Here is an 18,694-nt window from a genome sequence, read left to right as displayed (position 1 = left end):
AGAAGGCTTAGAAAATCTCAACGACTCAGGGCGGCCGCTGCGCCTTTCCCCTCCCCGCCGTGCGTTGCTCCTCCCGCGGCGCGGGGCGGTGCCGCGGCCGCGCTTCCCCCCCGGCCCGGCCATGCAGGTCCCGGCCATGCAGGTCCCGGCCATGCAGGTCCCGGCGGCGGCGGAGCGGAACAAGGGCCCGATCCTGGCGGTGCTGCGGGAGTGCGCGGGGCCGGGCGCGCTGCGGGTGCTGGAGGTGGGCGCGGGCTCGGGGCTCCACGCCGCGCACTTCGCGCGGGCGCTGCCGCAGATGCGCTGGCAGCCCTCGGACATCGACCCGCGGGCGCTGCGCAGGTGAGCGGGGCCGGGCGTCCCGGGGGGACGGGGGAGCCCGAAGCACTCCGGGGGCACCGCCTGCAGCCCCTCCCTCGGGCCATGCACCGCGGCCTCGGTTCCCTGCTCCCCGTTTTGTTTTTTCTTTATTTATTTTATTCCGTGTGGGGATTTGGGGAAAACCCCAATATCTAATTCTCCCGAAGGCCTGGCTCTCCTGCTTAGGGCTTTGCTCCCTCCAGGAAAACCCCAATATCCAGCTCTTGGAATAACTGGATACATATTTTTTTCCCAGAAAAGACCCACTCAACAGTGGGCTCAGGCTCCACATTATTTTATTTTTTCAGGAAAAACCCCAATAGCCAACTCTCCAGCAGCTCAAGCTCCCCTGCTCAGTACTGTACTCTTTCCAGGAAAACCCCAATATCCTGCTCTCAGATGAGATTAATGTGTATTTTTTCACAGCAAAGACCCCCTTGGACAGTCCAGGCTCCCTGGCTTGACGCTTTATTTTTTCCCGGCAAACCACAATATTCAGCTCTTGCCCAGCCCAGGCTCCCCAGGTCAATACTCACTATATTTTTTTCAATAGATCCCCAATATGCAACTCCCAAACAACCCATGCTCCCCAGCTCAGGACTTTATTTTTTCCCAGAAAACCCCCAAAATCCAGCTTTCCACTGTAGAAAAAAAAAAAAAAAAAAGCCTGTTGGGGAGATGCTGGAACCAGCCCCTGTCCTGGAGGAGTTTTGTGCTGCCCACCCAGCAGCACCCACCACCCTGGGTAAAAATAATCTCCAGGCTGGGAGGCTGCAGGAGCTGAGACCTCGGTGGTGAATGTGCCAGAAAGGGTGTAAATAACACCAAAATCAGGAGGTGCTGGTGCAGTGGTGCCAAGGGGGTTCCCCACAAGGGGAGAGTGCCCCAAACTTGGCGAGGTTGGGCCCTGGGGCCTGTGCATCCCCATGCTGCTGGTTGTCCAGGTGCTTCCAGTTCTCCGTGTGGCAGCTGGAAGCAGAGGGCGGGGTAAGGACCCCCAGGCTGTGCTGGACCCACATCCCTGTGGGTGTTTTGCCTCTCCTGAGGGTCCGTGCAGGGCTCTGTCCCTGCCTGCAGTGGCTGCAGGGGCACCCGGCCGGCCTTGAGCTGGGCTTGGTGCCCACAGCATCGCTGCCTACGTGGAGGCCACGGGGCTGCCCAACCTGCTGCCCCCCATCCTGCTGGACGTGTCCCAGGGCTGGGAGACCTGGGGGGGCACCCAGCCCGCCAGCCTGGACCTGCTGGTCAGCATCAACATGATGCACATCTCAGAGCTGCGCTGCACCGAGGTGAGCGCCCTCCCCAGCCCCTGTCCCTGCTCAGGGGGGGCTCCCGGGGGTGTCCCCAGCCCCCTGACCTGTCCCCACCTCTCTCGTCCCCCAGGGCCTGTTCAGGGGTGCCGGGGTGCTGCTGAAGCCTGGAGGTGTGCTCTTCACCTATGGGGTGGGTCCCCTGTCCTGGTGCAGGAGCATCCTGGGGGCTGCAGGGTGCCAGAGCAGATACTGGGGGGCAGCTCCGCTCATGGCTTAGGGAGGGAGCTGGGAAATGCAGGGGCTTGGCTTTTGGGGGGTCTCTGCCTTTTGGGGCACATGCTGAGCACTGAAAGGGGCAGTTTTGGAGGAGGCAGGTCCTGTCCTCCCTCACCTTATCCAAAGCAGGGTCTGGGGTGCCTGCAGAGGGGGACAGGACTCCTTGAGGGCCGTGTCTCTTCCCGCTTGGCTTCTGTGCTTGGTGGGGGGGGCAGCCCGTGGCAGGGGACTGGGGGGCACAGGGGGGTTCCTGCCTGCAGCTCCAGCTGTGTCCCACCAGCCCTACGCCGTGGACGGCCACATCAGCCCCCAGAGCAACGTGGACTTTGATCGCAGCCTGAGGCAGAGGTAGGACGGGGCTGGGAGCTCCTGGGGCCCATCCTGTCCTCTGTGTCCCACCCCTGCAGCTGCAGGAAGCTCCCTCCCAGCGTGGTCCTTCAAGATAAGCCAGGCCTGAGGGCAGCCCCCAGCCGGGGCCTGCTCTGGGTGTCCCGGGTGTGACCCCCGGCTCCTCCCGCAGCAATCCCGCCTGGGGGCTGCGGGACACGGCAATGCTGCGGGAGCTGGCCGAGGCCAACGGGCTGAGCCTGCAGAGGATGGTACGTGCTGGGCCCGGGGCTGAGCCTGCAGAGGATGGTACGTGCTGGGCCCGGGGCTGAGCCTGGAGAGGATGGTACGTGCTGGGCCCGGGGCTGCCCGTGCTGCTGGGCACCTCTGAGCCCGGCTCTGTGCTTCCAGGTGGACATGCCGGCCAACAACAAGAGCCTGATCTTCCGCAAGCTGTAACCAGCCCTGCCGGCACTGCCAGCTCGTCCCGGCACTGCTGTCCCCACTGCTGCCTCCTGCAGGGTGTCACTGTCCCGCCGTGGCTGCCGCTGGGGCTGGGGACAGCAGTGATGGGGCAGAGCCCCGCTCACCCAGCTGGGGCTGGCTTGGCTGGGCAGGGTCCATCTGCCCTGGTGCCTTTGGGGCTCCCTTTGCAGTGGGGTGCCCCAGCCTGGGCCACAGGACCCAGCACAGCTGCCACGGGGGCCACAGGTGTGGGGGGGGGGACAACACCCCTGGGCGTGGGGGAGACTCCTTGCTCCATTTCCTCGGAGGATGCTGTGCCAATGGTGTCTCCCTTCCCCCTTTCCTCAGGATTGTGCTGTTGTCCCCCCAATAAACTCTGTGGCTTTGCCCCCCGCACCCCAGCAGCTCCCTGATGTTTTCAGCACAAACACTGGGGGTGGGGGTGTCCCCAGTTCCAACTCCAGCACCAATGAAGGGTCAGGTCCAGCACCCAGGGGTGTTACACTGGGCCCAGAGGCTTTGGTGAAGTGGGAAGATTTTATGGGTGGGGTGTTCCCAGCAGGTCTCCCACCCCTCTGCAGCCCAACCCAGTTCTCCATTGCTTCTGGACAGGCTGGGGTAGGGGTCACATGGTGGGGGAACATGCAGCAGATAAATTACAGCGGAGGTGGGAGCTGGTCTGGGGCTCAGCACGGGGTGAGGGGAGAACTACCTGACAGTGGTAACCTCTAGACACAGGCACTGGTACGGGGGCTCCCTCAGGCTGCCCCCTCATGCTGTGTCTGCAGCTCCCCCTGTCAGCACATCCTGACTCCCCTAGTCCTGGAAGCGGTTCAGGAGGTCGCAGGTTTTCTTCTCCATCAGCTCATAGATCTTCTTCACCCGTTTGTCGTTGGCGGCCCGGACGTAGCTGCTGGGGTCCAGCGTGGCCATTCCGTCGTGCACCTCGCCCATGATGATCAGGGGCCCGTCCTCCGCCGTCATGTTGGGGCAGGGGCAGCTCCAGTCCATGTCGGTCAGGGTCACCTCCAGGTACTTGATGTTGAAGAACTTGAGGCCCATCTTCTCATCCTTGAGGACGTCCTCGAGGGCGAAGCGGGCTATGCCGGAGTCCTGGTCCTCCACGATCTCCATGAGCCGCCCCACGATGGCGAAGTCGCTGCGGCAGAGGCTCAGCACCATCTTGCTCTTCAGGCGGCAGGCCTTGCACTGCAGGCTCTTGGGGAAGGGGCACACGTCCTCGCAGGTCTCCTTGCTCTCAAAGTTGTTGGTGTTGCCCTCGCAGCCGCCATAGACGAAGGAGTGGCACTGCTTCAGCAGGTGGTTGTACGCCCAGCGCGGCTCCCAGTTCTGGCAGGGCCCCTGCACCATGGGCAGGAGGCAGGTGGGGCGGGCGCTGCCCAGGCAGGCGGCTCGGCACTCCTCGTACGTCTCGAAGTGGTTCCTGTTGGCCCCGCAGCCGCCGTAGCGGAAGGTCAGGCAGGAGCCCTGCTTGGCATCGAAATGCCAGCGCACCTCCGTGGGCTCGCAGCGCCGCCGGTCCGGCTCCTTCAGGCACTCGGCGCTGGGGAAGGGCTGGGGGCTGCCGCTCCGCGGGGTCCCCCCCGGCTCCCGCCGGAGCACCGACAGCGGGAAGTCGGCGCGGAGCAGCCCGGCGGCGTTGCGGGCCGTGCAGGTGTAGATGCCGGCGTCCTCGTAGCGGGCGTTGTAGATGACCAGCTGGCCGATGTTGGTGACCACCACGTTGCCGTACATCTGGTCCGGCCGCATGATGAAGTTCTCCTCCCGCTCGCTCTGCTTCTCCCAGGTGATGTCGGGCTGCGGGCGGCCGCTCACGTCGCAGCGGAAGCTGACGGTGCCGCCGGCGCGCACGGACTGGTGGAAGGGGTTGGTGTAGAGCGCGGGCGGCACCGGCAGCTCGGGGCCCGCGCCCGGCGTGGGGCGCGCCGTGGTCTCCTGCGGCACGGGGCTGGTGTCGGGCCAGGTGAAGATGTGCTTGCAGGGCACGGTGGTGAGGCGGGTGCCGCGCAGACACGCCTCGGCGTCCATGTAGCACTTGTTGTAGTAGGTGAGGCCGTCGGAGGCGCAAGTGAAGTTGGGCTCCTTCTCGCAGCGGTCCTTGCACTTGCACACGGGCTGCCCGTCCCAGATGTCGCAGTCGGAGCCCTGCTGCGCGCACACGAAGCTCTCGCAGGACGCTGCGGGCGCCAGCGCCAGCGCCGGGACGCTGCCGTCGGCAAAGCGAGCGGCCACGCAGCTCCGCAGCCCACACACGTTGGTGCAGCATTTCTCAAAGTCTTCGCAGTCCTGCCCGGGGAGGGAGAAGAGATTGGGGGGGGACGTGGAGGTCACCGCTGTGCTGGGGCTGTGGGTGCTGTTCCCACCCCTGTGGGACTTTGGGGTGGGCAGGTGTCCCCCGCGCAGCCCCGTGCATTTTCAGCATCGCTGGGCTCCGGCCAGAGCCAGAGCTCCCCGGCACAGCTATCCCAGCCCCAGCCCACCCTCAGCACCCCCAGGATGTTTTGGGGTGCACCGCAGTGATGATGATGGTCCCTTCTCCTCACAGCAGAGAGCAACTTGCCCTTCTCAGCTTTTGCTGGCCGAGGGGAGGCAGGACCAACAGATGAATTGTGAAGGAGTCTCCCCTCGGGGTTCAGACAGCCCTAAGCGGGGTGGGGTTACCCCTGCTCAGCCTGGTGGAGCCAGGGCTCTCTGGAATGGACAGCCCGGTCCGTGGGTGGGCTCCGGCCCCCAGGGGAAATCTGGGAGAGGATTCTGTTCTCGGGCTGATGGGGTCCGTGTCCCAGCACACCCATTCCCTTCATCCCAGCCAGCCCTTTGACAGGGTGGAAGCACCCTGGGGGTGCACAAGGATGTTCTGACCATGGGACACGGTCTGAGGGGGTGACACGAGGGGGCAACAAGCAGTTTCTCTGCCTGTGGACAACAGGGGAGCCCAGCAGACAGGAGGGTCTTAGGGGGCAAAGCTGCAGCAGGGCTGCAGAGCCCGTTGCTCTCAAACAACTGAACCGGCTGTGCCACCCAGCACAGGACCCACACCACACCCCAAAGCATCTCCTTCGGCTGCCTGGGGATGCCCCCCAAACCCCGTTACCGCCGCAGCCCCCTCGCTCACCTGGTCGGCCTGGCACTCCCGCTCGCAGGTGCTCTGGGCATCCACCCACAGGTTGGGGTTCAGCTGGTTGGGGCACACGCCCAGGTGCCGCATCCTGCCCGGCTGCAGGCTGAGCCCGGCCGCCGCCGCCAGCACGGGCAGGAGCAGCGCGATGCGCAGCGGGCCCCGCTGCCGGCCCGCCCGCTGCCCGCGGGCCCCGCGCCCGCCTCTGCCCCGAGGAGCCATCGCGGCCGCCCCGCGCCGCCGGCCCGGCTCGCTGGCGAGGGCTCGGGGTAAATCACATTCAGGACGGACGGGATGAGGGAGAAGGCGGGCGGGGGGACAAAGAGTAGGAGGAGAGGACCAAACCTCTGTCCTTCAGCACACCCGGCGCCCGCCGGAGCACCGGCGATGCCGCCCGCCGCCTCCATCCATCGCGGTCGGCTCTCGGGGACGCGGCGGCAGTGGCGGGCGGCTCTCGGGGCTCAGTCCATCCCCGGCACGGCCAGCGGGGCGAGTGGGGTGGAAGGGGAGGACGGGAAGGTTGTAATCTGAGTCCCCTCCCTTCCCACTGATGTTTCTGGGTGTTTGGAATGGGAAAGGCGCTGACCTCAGCCTCTAACCCCGGCGAGCCCGGCGATCCCTGGGCAAACACGGGGGGAGATCAAAGGCAGAATGCAGAAAGTCTCCAAAGAGGGAGAGTGAAAGGGGGGGCGGGGGGGGCGCACACAGAAACCCGCCCGGCCCACGGAGCCGAATTCCTGCAGGATGAGAAAAGAGCCGGAGCCTGCGGTCCCCTCGGACGGGGCGTCCGGCGGGAGGGACGCGGAGCCCACGGAGCCCACGGCGGGACCCGGCGGGCCCGGGCGCCCTCACCCAGCACCGCATCTCGGGCACCACCGGCCCCGCAGCCGAAGGTGCCGGGAGCGGGACAGCGGCACGGATCCATCCCGGCTTTCCAGCCCGCATCCCACCCGTGCCGTGCTGCGGGCACAGGACCGTGTCTGGCCTGGCGGGGTGGGTGCCCACCCAGGCCCCCCGGAGGGGCTCCCAGCCCTCCCTCCCCGGTGATTTACAGCCAGGATGTTTCCTGAGCCGCACCAGACCCCGGCACGTTGTGCTGGGGCTCAACCAGCACGTCCTGCACCAGCCCAGAGCTGGCAGGAGCCGGCCCCGGCTCCCAGGCCAGATCCCCCTAATCCCCGATGGAGACTGACCTGCAGCAGGAACATTTAATGGCATTTTGGGAGCATTAACTCTTCCGGCTCTGGTGAGAGCCTCAGCCCTGAGGGGGGTTTGCAGCCCCTGTGAAACAGCAAACCCGAGGGCGTTTTGCCCCGGGGAGCAGCTCAGCACCTCCGTTCTCCCCTCTTGGGGAGCACGTGGTGGACAGGACAAAAAAACCGGTGGGAGCCCTTTCCCTTTTTTGTTGGGGTTTTTTTTTGTGGTGGGGGGTGACCCAACCCAGCCCCACTCCAGAGCTGCTTTCACATGGAATGGTTTGGTGCTCCCCCAGTCTGTGGCTCCTTGGGGAAGCCCTTTCACCCTAGACCCGGTGATTCGGGGGACCCTCAGCACCCCCACGCTGGTGTGAGCAGGGTGCACCACAATGCTCTGGCACAGTGACCTCCAGCCAGCAGCACTGACAGTGCTGTGACCACCGTGCCACCCGTGCCACCTGTGCCACCAGCACACAGCACTGCTGCTGCCTCTGGGCTGCCCATGGTGATCCTGGGGCTCTCTGGGACCCAAACCCCAAAGCACAGCCAGGTCTGTCACCAGCTGGCCATGGCCATGCATGGAGGGCTGCAGCGTGTCCATGGCTGTGCCCTGAATCCCATTCCACAGCCAAGGTGGCTCCCAAGGGTCCATCCAGCTGCAGATGCTGAGGGAGGGTTACCCTGCCCTGGGACACTCAGGGGAGGCTGATGTTCTGCAAACAGGGAATTGCATCAGGCCAGCCCAGGCAGGAGCTGCCAGGGCCTGTACCCTGCATGCCCTGGCAGCCTGAAAGCCCCAGACTGACCCAGCTGGCCCCAGGCACTCCCTGATCCACAAACCCACGAATTCCAGCTGGGAAGGAACATGGCAGATGCACAGCACCTTGGTCCCAGAGGCACAGGGCCACTTTGGGGTGTCCCAGGGTCCTTCCAGGGGAACTGGTGCAGGAGGGAAAGGGGAACAAGACCTGGAGCCCAACTTCTGCCCATAGCCATGTCTGAGCTCTGTGTGGTCACAGCATAATGCCAGTGCCAGGCTCTGGGTTGGTTCTTGTCCCACTGCTCCTTTCCACAGCCAGAGGAGGAGTGCCAGAGGATGGCACGTGTCACACTGGAGCCTAAGGTGCCTCATGCCTGTGCTCCCAAGATCAGAAGCTGCAAGGACAAGCCAGGAACCTTCACCTCAGTGGTGCAAGGCTGGATGGAAGAATGGCAGCTGCTGCATGGCTGGAAAAGCAGCTCCCAACAACTGGAAATCCTCACCCACACCTTGGGACCCTGACCCAGCCTCTTTTAGTGCTTCTTCAGCTGAAGGTGAACGACAAAGCAACTCTTCCCACCCTGACCAAGCCCACAGAAATTCCACCATCTCAACAGTTCCCAGATGTTCACCTCCATGTGTCTAGGCACCAACTGCACCCTAGAACAGGGATTTTTTTGGGTCACTTTCAAAGATCCCAGACACAGATGAGGATTTTATGGTTCATCTTCTCCCTCCAAGACAAGGAATTGGCCCAGCACTGTGTCCTGGAGGGAAGGGTGCCATGCCACCTATCCCTGCTCCCAGAACCCAGCAGGCTCCTGCCCCTCCAATGCACCCGTGGGCAGCTGCACCCTCATTTTCAAGCATCTTGCAGTTGTATGAAGGTCACCACCTCTTCCCAGCCTATGTGGGACAGTGGGACCAACCCAAGAAACCTCTCATCAGAAAGGTGAGTGCGGAGAAACACACTCAGTGACCAAAGTCCTGAATCATGCCAGAGCAACCTGCTCCCTCCTTTCTCCGAGGAGCAGAGAGCCTTGAAGCTCTCCCAGCCTTCCCACCCGGCTCAGGCTGTGCAGTGTTTTCCTGCCCGGCTCTTCCCAGGCACAGCTGCGGCCCCGCAGCCCCCGCTGCTCCGCCCTAATGGGCTCCGGCTGTCCCGACCCCACCTGAAACCACACACAGCCTTTGTTTCGGCCCTGGGAGAGGGAACAGACACTTCCAGAACCCCCTGAAGAAAAAGAGGAAAAAAAAGGCCTGTGTGACTCTTCCCTGACCAGGCTTTCACCTTAGCTCCAGGGTTTTCCAGGCTGCAGACACGATCTCATTTCCCCCTGCCCCCTCCCAGCCCCAGCAATTACTACTTAAGCTGTTAAAACAAGCGTGGCCAGTCTGGTACGAAGTGGAAAATCTGATCCTAGGGAAGTGAGAAGGCAAGGGAAAAGGGAGGTCAAGGGGAGGTGGGCTGGGAGAAGGGGATCAGACAAGAAGTCTCCCTCCACCCCAGGATCAAATCCCCTTTCTCTGGGGCTCCTGGTGCCTCCAAAGGCCACTCTGGTGTGACACTGGTGCTCCGAGCTCCCTGCAGCATCCTCTCCCTTTCAGTCCCATTTGTCCCAGGATGGCTTCCAGCTTGCTCCAGTCTGGGCTGCCACAGCACTCTCTGCTCCCTCAGGATCACCCAGACCCAGAGAAGGGATTTAGGGTTTGACTGTACTTGTGCTGCCCTGTGGAGCAGGGACTGGGCACAACTCCTGGCAAACTGCTGGAGAGTGTGGCTTCCTGCAGCCACCTACGGGACCAGCCCTGTTGGAGATGAGTTTGTGTTTCCTTAGGGCTCCACTACCCCAAATCAGTGGTTCTGTGAGAATCAAGAACAGATTTCTGTAGATTTCTGCAGATTTCTGCATCAACAGAACAGGAATCATGGCTCCCCAGAAAATGTAATTCAAGTTATTTTGTGGATGACCTGGAAATGGGAATATACACCTGTAACACAAACAGTCCCAAATCCCCATGCATGGGCAAAACCACCACCTTTTCCCCTTCAGCCTCTTTCCAGCCCACACAAAAACGAATACTTCTCCTTTCAACTGGCAGTTCAAAACAAACAAAAAGACTTTAATTTATACAAAACATAACCATGTAGAATCAGTTAAACAACACTGACTGTACAAAGGAATAAAAAAATAAAAGGATAGTCCAAAAAAACCCAACTCAGGAATGGTACAAGTGTTGGAGAGCAGCTACAGACTAGTGTTGACATCAGATGCAAGAATCTTTTCCTTTTAAATTAAAAAATAAAAAAAGTTTGTTGCTGGGCAATCACTCCAGGAAAATCTTCCATCCCCACTCCAGACAGGATCTGCGAGACTTCACAGGGTGACAAAACCTAAACCAACCACAGGGAAACAGCGTGGGGAGGTGGCACACGTGGCACAGCCAAACCAAAGCAGAGGTACAGCAAGTTTTGAGCCATGCAGCAGCTTGGTGGTTCCAGGAAGGATCCCTTTCTCCCTCTGTGTCCCGCACACCGGCCGGGCCGGGGGTGATCCTGGAGGAGCCGCCCTTGGCGGTGCCGGTCACCTGTTGGCCGTATATCCCTGTGCTGCTGAGCCAGCGATTGTCTTCTGCTGCCTGTTAAGTGATGGGAAACAGGTGCCAGCCATCCAGACAGGTTCTCCAAATCCCCCGGCCTTCGTGCCACCGGGACAGCCCGGCTGCGGCTTTGCTCTCGAGCCAAAGCATCCCTTCAAAGGATTCCTCTCCCCCTCCACCTGCCTGGGGTTTAATTCTGTCCTCGCTCACTTGAGCTGGGTGATAAAGCACGAGAGAGCTGAGCCAAGAGACCTGCCCATGCTGGGCTCTGCAGGGAGGGGAGGGGGAAGCCTCTGGCACCTCCTAGGTCGGCTTGGGAGGGAGGGAAGCGGTGTCCCCACAGGGGGACGTGTCCCTGCTGTCCCTGCTGCCTGGACACAGCGGGTCCGTCAGCCACGCCGGAGCTGCAGCGGCTTCATCCTGCCCACACAGTGCCCCAGGCTGCCTGGAAAGGGGGAGCAGAGCAAGCTGATCCCAGGAGGAGATGGCAGCACTGTATACTTCACTTACTACCACCCTACTCACAGTCTACACACCCTGGCCACCTATGAGAACCTGCCACCAAAGCCCAGCCCCACTGCCAGGCTCCCTTAGCTTTTGGGATAAGGGCTGAGTGCTATTTCTCAGTTTGCAGGTGAATTTCCAGCACAGGTCAGCTGTGGAACAAAGCCAGAGAGGCAGGTGCACTTGCTCGACAGAAGATCCATCCCAAGCTATTTCCCCTCCAAGATCCAGGAGCCATGCCATGGAGCAAAGCAGTTTGCTCTCCCAGTCTCCTGGGACTGCTCCAAGAGCCAGGTGATTTTGCCACTGAGGGACCTGGAGATGGCCATTTCCTCATCCCAACCTTCCACCTTCCCAGTCCCTGCTCCTTCATGCTCCAGTGGGAAGAGCCACTTCTGTCCTTTCCCACTTTCATCCAGGAGGAGCCACAGCAGCACGAGCTCAGGCAGCATCTTTGGGAAAGCAAAGCTGGAAGCAGCCAGGATCCAGGAGCTGTCATGGACAGAGGGCACTAGAAGCGATGGATGAGACTTTGCAACAATAAGGGACAAAATTTCAACATTTTTCCCCTGCTTTAGGCACAATGCTTCCACCCCCTGCTCCCAAATCCCCGATGAGAAAGCACAAAGTGAGCAAGGCCTCAGTCTGACCCCAGAGCTGCCTCTTCCTCCTGCCTGCCAAAGCACTCCAACCCCCCAGGACCCTGGCCTCGCTGCTCTGCTTCTCCAAGCACTGCCATCCCACCCTGCCTTCGGCACTCACAGGTTCTAGTGAATGGTAGGAATAGAGCAGCTTGGGGCATGTTCCATGCCAATCATCCTTTCCTTCTGCACATGTAGTATTTAAAAGCACCAGCACGAGCCCAGAGGTGAGGGAAAGTCTCTTAAAGCATTTATGTGTTTTCATTGGAAAATCCTCCACTTGTCCCCTTTGCTGACACTGGGAAAGTCAATCCAGTGCTTGTATTTACATGGCTGCATAAAATTTTCCCTGACTGCTTCTTAAAAAAACCCTTAAAAAACAAGTGATATTTATATATATGTATATATTTACATAAATAAGTGAAGGCAGCAAACGGAGCGCTGCCTTCCCCTTTCCAATTGGCCACCTCTTGCCTTGTTTTCTGTTTTTTTTGGCAACAGCAGGTTAACATCCTGGTGGAAACTGTCATTAGTCCCCCGTCCCTGCTTCTTTTTGTCTACATCCAATGACCACTATTGCACCAGCAATCTGTTCAGGAGGCCAAGAGTTAAAGTTGCAGCACAGACTCTCCTTGCCTACTCCCTTAAGCCTCTCAATCTTCCATTAAATCCATTGCTCCATTGAGACTGGATGAGCTTTCTTTCCCCTTCCCCCCTCCCTAACCCGGCAGCTGCTGAATTTTCCACCCCAGGCCAAGAGGCAAAGCCCAAAGCATTCTTGGAGGGTCACTTGGCAGATCCTCTCCCCGCCAGCGCTGCGGGATCCAGCCGGCACCATGCTTCTTCCTATGCCAAGCCAAAACGTGAGCACATTCCTAACGCTCGTGCGTGCCATTGGAAAAGCAACCGTGGCCCATCTGCAAGGATCCAGCGGAGAAGGGTTCAGTGTGCAAACAGCTGTACACGGGCGGGCGGGCGCGGATCCGACAGAAGCTCGGGGTGCCCATCCTGCTAAGAGATCTTGCAGTTGTTGCGCGAGCAGTTCTGTGGGGGGCTCTGGGGCGGCCGGATGGATTTGGATCTCTTCAAGCTGTTCCCTTTGCTGCTGCTGCCGCCCCCGCTGCTGGCCAGGGAATAGGAGCGGCCGTGCATCATCACGGCGTTCATGCCGTTGGCCATGGAGAAGGATTTCAGGTGGCTCTTGATGGTGACGGGCAAGGGCAGCTTGTCAATGAGGTGCACCGGGGTGCAGGACACGATGGCTCGGCAGCACAGGTCCTGTAAGCTGAACACTGCGGGGACAAAGGATCACACGGTCAAGGGCCAGGAGAGCTCCTGGGCTGCCCTTCCCCACAACCATTCCTTACACTGCACAGCTCCAGCTCCTCAGGGAGTCATGTCAGTAATGACTGCACAGGAGTGGGAGCAGGGAGCAGGGTGTTTAGCACAAAAGCTTGGGAAATCAAGGTGAGCTTTGCTGTTGGAGGTTGGTGCTTTGCCAGACACCAGCTTTGGTGTGAACACAGGGTTAGGCACTGCCAGCCCTGCTCTCAGCATCCGGGGCTGGCAGAGCCTGGCTCACATTCCTGACAGACACTTGGCTTCTCACCCCATCCTCTGGCAACCAGGGCATGCCTGGCAAAGAGGCAACAGGGTCAGCAAGTCCTGGAACAGGACAGTGTCAGCTGGGATCTGCTGAACCCCAGGGCGCATAGACCCCAGCAAGCCAGAGCACTCAGAACATCACTCTGCCCGTCCGGGTTTCCAGCATCCTCCCAGCTCAGCCTGCACCCTGTGAGCCTGCCTGCCTTGGGAAGTCCCTCTCCCTGCCGGGAATTCCCAGCCAGGGGCCACACGAGGGCACTCGTTATCCTCCTGCCTGCCAAAGCCACGCTGCCATTCCCGAGCAGGCCGATCCCCACTCCCTGCTAGGGAGCTCCCGTTCATGGAATCACAGAACCATTTCAGTTAGAAAGGCCTTCTAAGACCATTCAGTTCAACCATTCCCCCAGCACTGCCAATGCCTCCACTAAACCATGTCCCCAAGTGCCACATCTGCATTATTTTTGAACACCTTCAGGGAAGGTGACTCCACCACTGCCCTGGACAGCCTGTTTAAGTGCCTGACTACCCTTTTTGTGAGGAAATTTCCCTTAATGTCTAATCTAAATCTCCTCTGGCACAGTTTGAGGCCATTTCCTTTTGACCTTTCCATTCCCAAGGAGGCACTCTGCAGTCTCAAATCCTCGGGAAAAGATGCAGGAAAGGTCTGTGCATTCAGCCCATCCCTGCCCACCATCCCTGTGACCTGCAGACCATGGCACAGCAGCCAGGTTGGGGACAGGAGCCCAGGCAGAAAATTTGGTGACTGGGGCTGGCAAAGAGGATTTTCTCATCCTGCTGAGCAGGGGCTGAAGGTCCATATGAGAGCAGGACACCCCACAAACACAGATCTGCTGCTGCTCAGACTGCAGTGGGACACACTGCTACCTCCAGCCAGGAATAATGTGGGAAGTGAGATTATTCTGCTTCAAACTCAACAGGCTGAGACATAACATGGAATCTGCTTGTGGTTTCCCTCCTTGTGGCACACATGCCTGGATATATGGAATAACCCAGCCCACTGCTGCATGCTGACAGCAGGGATGAGATTAGTCCCTTTCAGCTCCTTGGGCACACTGCTTCCATCCAAAACAAAGACAGGCCCAGGCAAGGGAAAGGAGTGAGGTGCTTACACTTGGATTTATCCCACACAAATGTTTGATTGAAGTACTTTCAATGTGGGAGCTTATTTGCCCTCAGCCTCATCCAGAGTAAGTGGAAAGGCAGAGGACGCCCCAGAGCACTGCAGCTCCCAGACATGCTGAGCTGCCCTCTGGAGCTGCCCGTCCCTACACCAGCACAGGCAGCTCCTGGCTCAGCTTCAGCTTGCCTGGCCTGAGGGATTCCCCCATGTCTGGAGGGTGCAGCTCCCACAGCTCCCACCCAGGCAGCCCCAGGGCCCCCCCAAGCTCCCCTCCTGCCCACTGACCTCGGTTGGGTCTCCAGATCTTCTCCATGCCGTGGCGCATGAGGACGATGCGGGACAGCTCCGTGAAGGACTCGATGACGTTGAAGTTGCACAGGGGGCTCACCTCGAAGAAGGTCATGCAGTTCTTCTCGGCGTAGGCGCGCGCCTGCTCCGTGGGCACCTGCCGCTTGAAGGCCAGGTGCAGCCTGTTCCCCACCAGGATCCGGGGCACACCTGGGGCGTGCTGCAGCAAGGAAAGGGGTGAGGAAATCATGGCTACACCCAGCATTTGCTTAGCTGCAATAGCAGCAAGGGGAAAATAAACAGAAGCTGCCCTGTGGCTGAGGGACTGCCCAGAAGCACCTCTCTGTGGTGGGGACAACTCATTTGTCACCTCCCATTTCTGAGGGAACTTTCCCAGTCCATTCATTTCTAAGAGAACTTTCCTGTCTTTTCTTGACCATTCCTGAGCCATCTCCCTACTACTCCAGATTTACAAAGAGATGGAGGGCAGACATTTATTGCTTTGCTCCACTTATGACTGCACTACCATCGTGTCCCCTCCACAGCAGAGCTGTCCCCATGTCAGGTCTCTGCTGTGGATCATTGCATGGGTTCCTCCATTCACTCACCTCATCTATTTCCTTTATCCATCGGTCTATCCCATCAAAGGACCAGCGATTAGTGATGTCGTACACCAAGAGAATTCCCTGGTGGAAGACAATCAGAAGCAGTCAGGAAGTTCCATAGCAGGGCAGGACACCCCTGACAGACCCTCACATGCAGAAACCAAGAAGCAAAGGGACAGAACATTGCTCCAGCCACACCATTTGTGTGCTGATAGTGCAAAAATTGAGACAACGGGGCTGTGCTAATGCAGTCCCAGGTCAGTAGGGAACATTTTAATCCTGTTTTGGCTCTGGTATCTGCCAAATAATTTCCAAAGCTGTAGTCTCTACAGAGGAGGAGGAACTGCCTTGGTGGCTGTACTGGAGGAGCAAAACACACCTTTCTCCTGTCACAACTCTGATACAAACTTGCTGAGGCACAAACACACCTTTTTTCTATCCCCTTACTGGCAGCTGCAGTCAGTGGGGAGGTGGCAGTAGGACAGGAAGGAATTTTCAAGCACATCCCTCTTCACCAGAACCTGTGTCACTGTGAGTCCTTTGCTGACAAGGAAGGAGATGAATAATGCTGATAAGCACCACAGTATCTCCACAGACTGAGCTCTCAGGACTGGGATCCATCCAGACTTCACTGAAGGTGTTTCTCACTGTCACTGCCACACTGGCAGAGAGCAGGCCAGAGGTACCTACAGCATCCTCACGTTGACATCCACTGTCCCTGAACACCTCATCCATGACTTGCTTCCCAGTCACCTCCTGAGGGGCAGCACGTGGTGCTGGCAGCAGCACAGGCACGACTCAAGGCAGGAAAGACAAGGGACAGCTCTGAGGAGTCTCCATCTCACCCCAAGGAGGCTGGCAGGACCCAGGAGCATGGCCAGGCTGTTGGCCATCACTCAGGTCCACAGCATCTCCCAGCAAATGAGCTTCTCTTGAATCTGAGTATTTCTGAGGACAGACACAAGGAAAGTAGGCTGTGCCTGGCCCCGCAGGCACACAAGTCAGGAGCTGCTGCTTGGCACCAGTTGGGCACAGACAGCATTTATAGAATTGTCCTCAGCAGAGCCTTTCTGCAACCCTCCCATTATTTTTCTGACTTCTTGTCACTCTTCTTTGCAATAAAGGACATTCCAAGTGACAACAGGCACTCCAAGCTGACTTGGCAGAATCACAGTACAAGATGCCTGGAATGGGAACTAGGGAGGAGGAGATGATGCTGTGCTGAGAGAGGAGGAACCCAGCTGGGAAGGCAGTGCTGGATGAAAGGGAACCCAGCAGCAGCAAGGCTAAGGGCAAACCAAACCACACCATTGAGCACCAGGCTCTGCAGAATCAGCCTTCCCTGAACCAGGGGCATCCTCCAGGAACAGCCATCCCCTATAGCAAAGCCCCAGCATAGGCAGAGATCTTAAACTGGCAAAGGAAAGTGTCAGCTTTCAGCCCAGTCCTCTCTATGGACTGAGCAGAGGGAAGGAGAGAGCTGAGACACTCCCAGCATCAGCCCTGGGACGAGTCAGGGACCTGGAGCAGCCTCCTGTACCTTTGCTTACTGAAATGAAAGGTGTGCTACACAGATGGGAAGCACAAGCTACCCAGTCCTCCCAAACCCCAGCTGTACAGTCCCTGCTGCTGCCAGCCCCTGTGCTGAACTGAGAGCAGCCTGTGCAGAAGCTCTGTGGATGATATACCTCTAATTTACAAAAAAATCCCCATTAACATGAAATGTGAAGCACACAGGAATGATAAACTGGCATCTGGGCCACAAAGGCACCTGAATCCTCATAATGAAGTCACATCTGGAGCTGGCACTAGCACTGCTCCCCCCTCATGGAGCAGCAGCCGTTCCCGGAACGCTCTGGGTGTGCCTCGACCTTGTCTGCCTTTCCCTCAGCTCCTCTGAAATAAGCAGCTCTCAAAGCCTGAACAATTTTATAATTTTATAACAATTCAGATGCTTCCTTGAAGAACAATTCTGATTCTTGAGCTGCACCCCCAGCCTCCCTGCCCACTGCTTCCAGCCCAGGCAGTCCCTCTCCAGGTGAAGTTTGTTTTTTCTGTCCTTGCTGGCCCTCCAGCATCTCCACATCTGCACTTGTACCCCCACAGAAAGGCTCAAATGCACAAAAACAGAAGGGCAGAGGGCACAAAAGCCAAGCCAGATGGGTTGGCTTGATGTTTGACAGTCCAACACAAAGAGCAAGCCCTTCAAAGTCTGGGTTTGAGGTTGTTTGTAGGACCTGAAGTGAGTTTACATAATGGCAGAAATATCTGTGGGGTGGGGGGGAAGCATCTTCAGTTTCCTTCAAGGAAAGTCTGGAGCTCCTACCTAGAGTCTGTAATTTTTTGTAGCCCCATTTCTAGGACAGTCCAGAAACTTCATAATCAAAAGAAGTGGAGTTTTTTTTTTGTTTTGGAGGACAAAAGGATCAGTTTCTCCAAGATTTAGAGAGGAAAAGTAAGAAGGAAGTAATGATTTTCTGTAATTAAAAAATGCCACAAAACCAAAGATACTGCTTCTCAAGGACCCAATCTGGAAATACCTACTAGCAGGATACATCACATTATAATTGCATATAAAAAAAAAAAAAAAAGAAGACTCTGTGCTTTCTTTTAATTTTTCCTCTATTTGTTTTGATTTCCAGCTTCCATGGCTGTGTGTGAGAATTAATGACAGTCAGGAAAAAACAAAGCAAAGGGTTTGATGAGCCCCTTCCAACACAAATGGCCAGCAAGATAAATAAAGTCTACTTGCTTCATTTCTGGATGGACAAGTTCCTTCAGCCAAGAAAAACAGACCCAAGACCTAGTTTGTGACGATTATTTCTGCCAGGAATATGCCTGAGGAGGAGAGAGTTTTTAAACTTTCTGGCAGCTTCTGCTTGGATCTTCTTTGAATAGGAATAAGGATAAAACTTGAGCAAAAACACACCCCTAATTTCTCAGCAGGATAGAAGGTCAAGACCATGATTTCTAAATGTAAAACATGATCCTTTGTCTGCCAGCTGAGCCTCCAAGCCACACCATGGCTCCAATATCCACATTTAGAGCCTCCATGGCTCCAGCACCCACATTTGGAGTGCAGACTGTCCAGGAGAGCTTCTCAAAGGCCAAGGTGCCCTTGCCTTGCTCCATCCCCATCCTGCCCAGCTGGGTATGGAGCCCAGCTGTGCTGCAGCTCAGCAGGGGCAGCAAGAAGGCTGCTCAACCCCTGGCCAGCTCCTGGTGCTTCAGAGAACCTCACACAGCTTCCAAGGAGCACTGGCATGCTGCAGACACCACGTTTCCAGAGCATGCATCCCAAATGCACTGTCACTGCTGCCCCAGAGAGAACAGCACTCAGCCCTGCACAGGGAGGGGGCTGGCTCCAGCTCTGCACACAGTTCCAAGTAAGATCTGTCAGGCTTTTTTAAAGTCTCCTTTGGAATAACACGCACAGAATTTTAATTTCCCCAACTCAACAAATGAACAGTTTCCCATTTGCAGCCTAATTTGTTCTCTAAGTGCTTAGATGGTTGTCAACACCCTATTATCTC

General features: G+C 58.0%; 3 protein-coding genes across 4 annotated transcripts in view; 1 reads left to right on the top strand and 2 right to left on the bottom strand.

The window, feature by feature from the left end:
• Positions 1–151: 151 nt before the first annotated feature.
• On the top strand, positions 152–2,910 carry METTL26 (methyltransferase like 26). Of its 2 annotated transcripts, XM_059484378.1 has the most exons (6): positions 152–342; positions 1,487–1,649; positions 1,744–1,803; positions 2,170–2,237; positions 2,410–2,488; positions 2,628–2,910. In XM_059484378.1, the coding sequence occupies exons 1-6, from the start codon at positions 152–154 to the stop codon at positions 2,673–2,675; spliced, it is 609 nt and encodes a 202-aa protein (XP_059340361.1). In that variant the 3' UTR covers positions 2,676–2,910. The 2 variants fall into 2 exon arrangements, with proteins under 2 accessions (XP_059340361.1, XP_059340362.1); XM_059484379.1 differs by lacking the exon at positions 1,744–1,803.
• A 587-nt stretch (positions 2,911–3,497) lies between these two features.
• WFIKKN1 (WAP, follistatin/kazal, immunoglobulin, kunitz and netrin domain containing 1) lies at positions 3,498–6,042 on the bottom strand. Its single transcript, XM_059484377.1, has 2 exons — positions 5,818–6,042; positions 3,498–4,988 (listed from the first exon to the last, which is right to left on the bottom strand). Exons 1-2 carry the CDS (start codon positions 6,040–6,042, stop codon positions 3,498–3,500), a joined length of 1,716 nt encoding a protein of 571 aa, XP_059340360.1.
• Positions 6,043–9,875: 3,833 nt separating this feature from the next.
• RAB40C (RAB40C, member RAS oncogene family) overlaps positions 9,876–18,694 on the bottom strand; it is a 35,935-nt gene continuing 27,116 nt past the window's right edge. The window contains exons 5-7 of the mRNA XM_059484551.1: positions 15,165–15,242; positions 14,554–14,776; positions 9,876–12,814 (exon numbers count right to left, since the gene is read on the bottom strand). Of these exons, the coding sequence (XP_059340534.1) occupies positions 12,534–12,814; positions 14,554–14,776; positions 15,165–15,242 (582 nt within the window). The 3' untranslated portion in view covers positions 9,876–12,533. The remainder of the gene's footprint in view (positions 12,815–14,553; positions 14,777–15,164; positions 15,243–18,694) is intronic.

This window comes from Ammospiza nelsoni, chromosome 17 (assembly GCF_027579445.1).
Source record: "Ammospiza nelsoni isolate bAmmNel1 chromosome 17, bAmmNel1.pri, whole genome shotgun sequence".
NCBI lineage: Eukaryota > Metazoa > Chordata > Aves > Passeriformes > Passerellidae > Ammospiza > Ammospiza nelsoni.
Note: the sequence above shows the minus strand (reverse complement) of the source record. Positions and strands in the feature narration are given on the sequence as shown.

Bases quoted from the DNA above. Each gene is read 5' to 3' on its own strand.
- WFIKKN1 (XM_059484377.1), bottom strand. From the start codon at position 6,042: ATGGCTCCTCGGGGCAGAGGCGGGCGCGGGGCCCGCGGGCAGCGGGCG. The intron at 4,989-5,817 runs GTGAGCGAGGGG...CTCCCCGGGCAG, and splicing joins GGGAGTGCCAGGCCGACCAG to GACTGCGAAGACTTTGAGAA.
- METTL26 (XM_059484378.1), top strand. From the start codon at position 152: ATGCAGGTCCCGGCGGCGGCGGAGCGGAACAAGGGCCCGATCCTGGCG. The intron at 1,650-1,743 runs GTGAGCGCCCTC...CTCGTCCCCCAG, and splicing joins CAGAGCTGCGCTGCACCGAG to GGCCTGTTCAGGGGTGCCGG. The intron at 2,238-2,409 runs GTAGGACGGGGC...CTCCTCCCGCAG, and splicing joins GATCGCAGCCTGAGGCAGAG to CAATCCCGCCTGGGGGCTGC.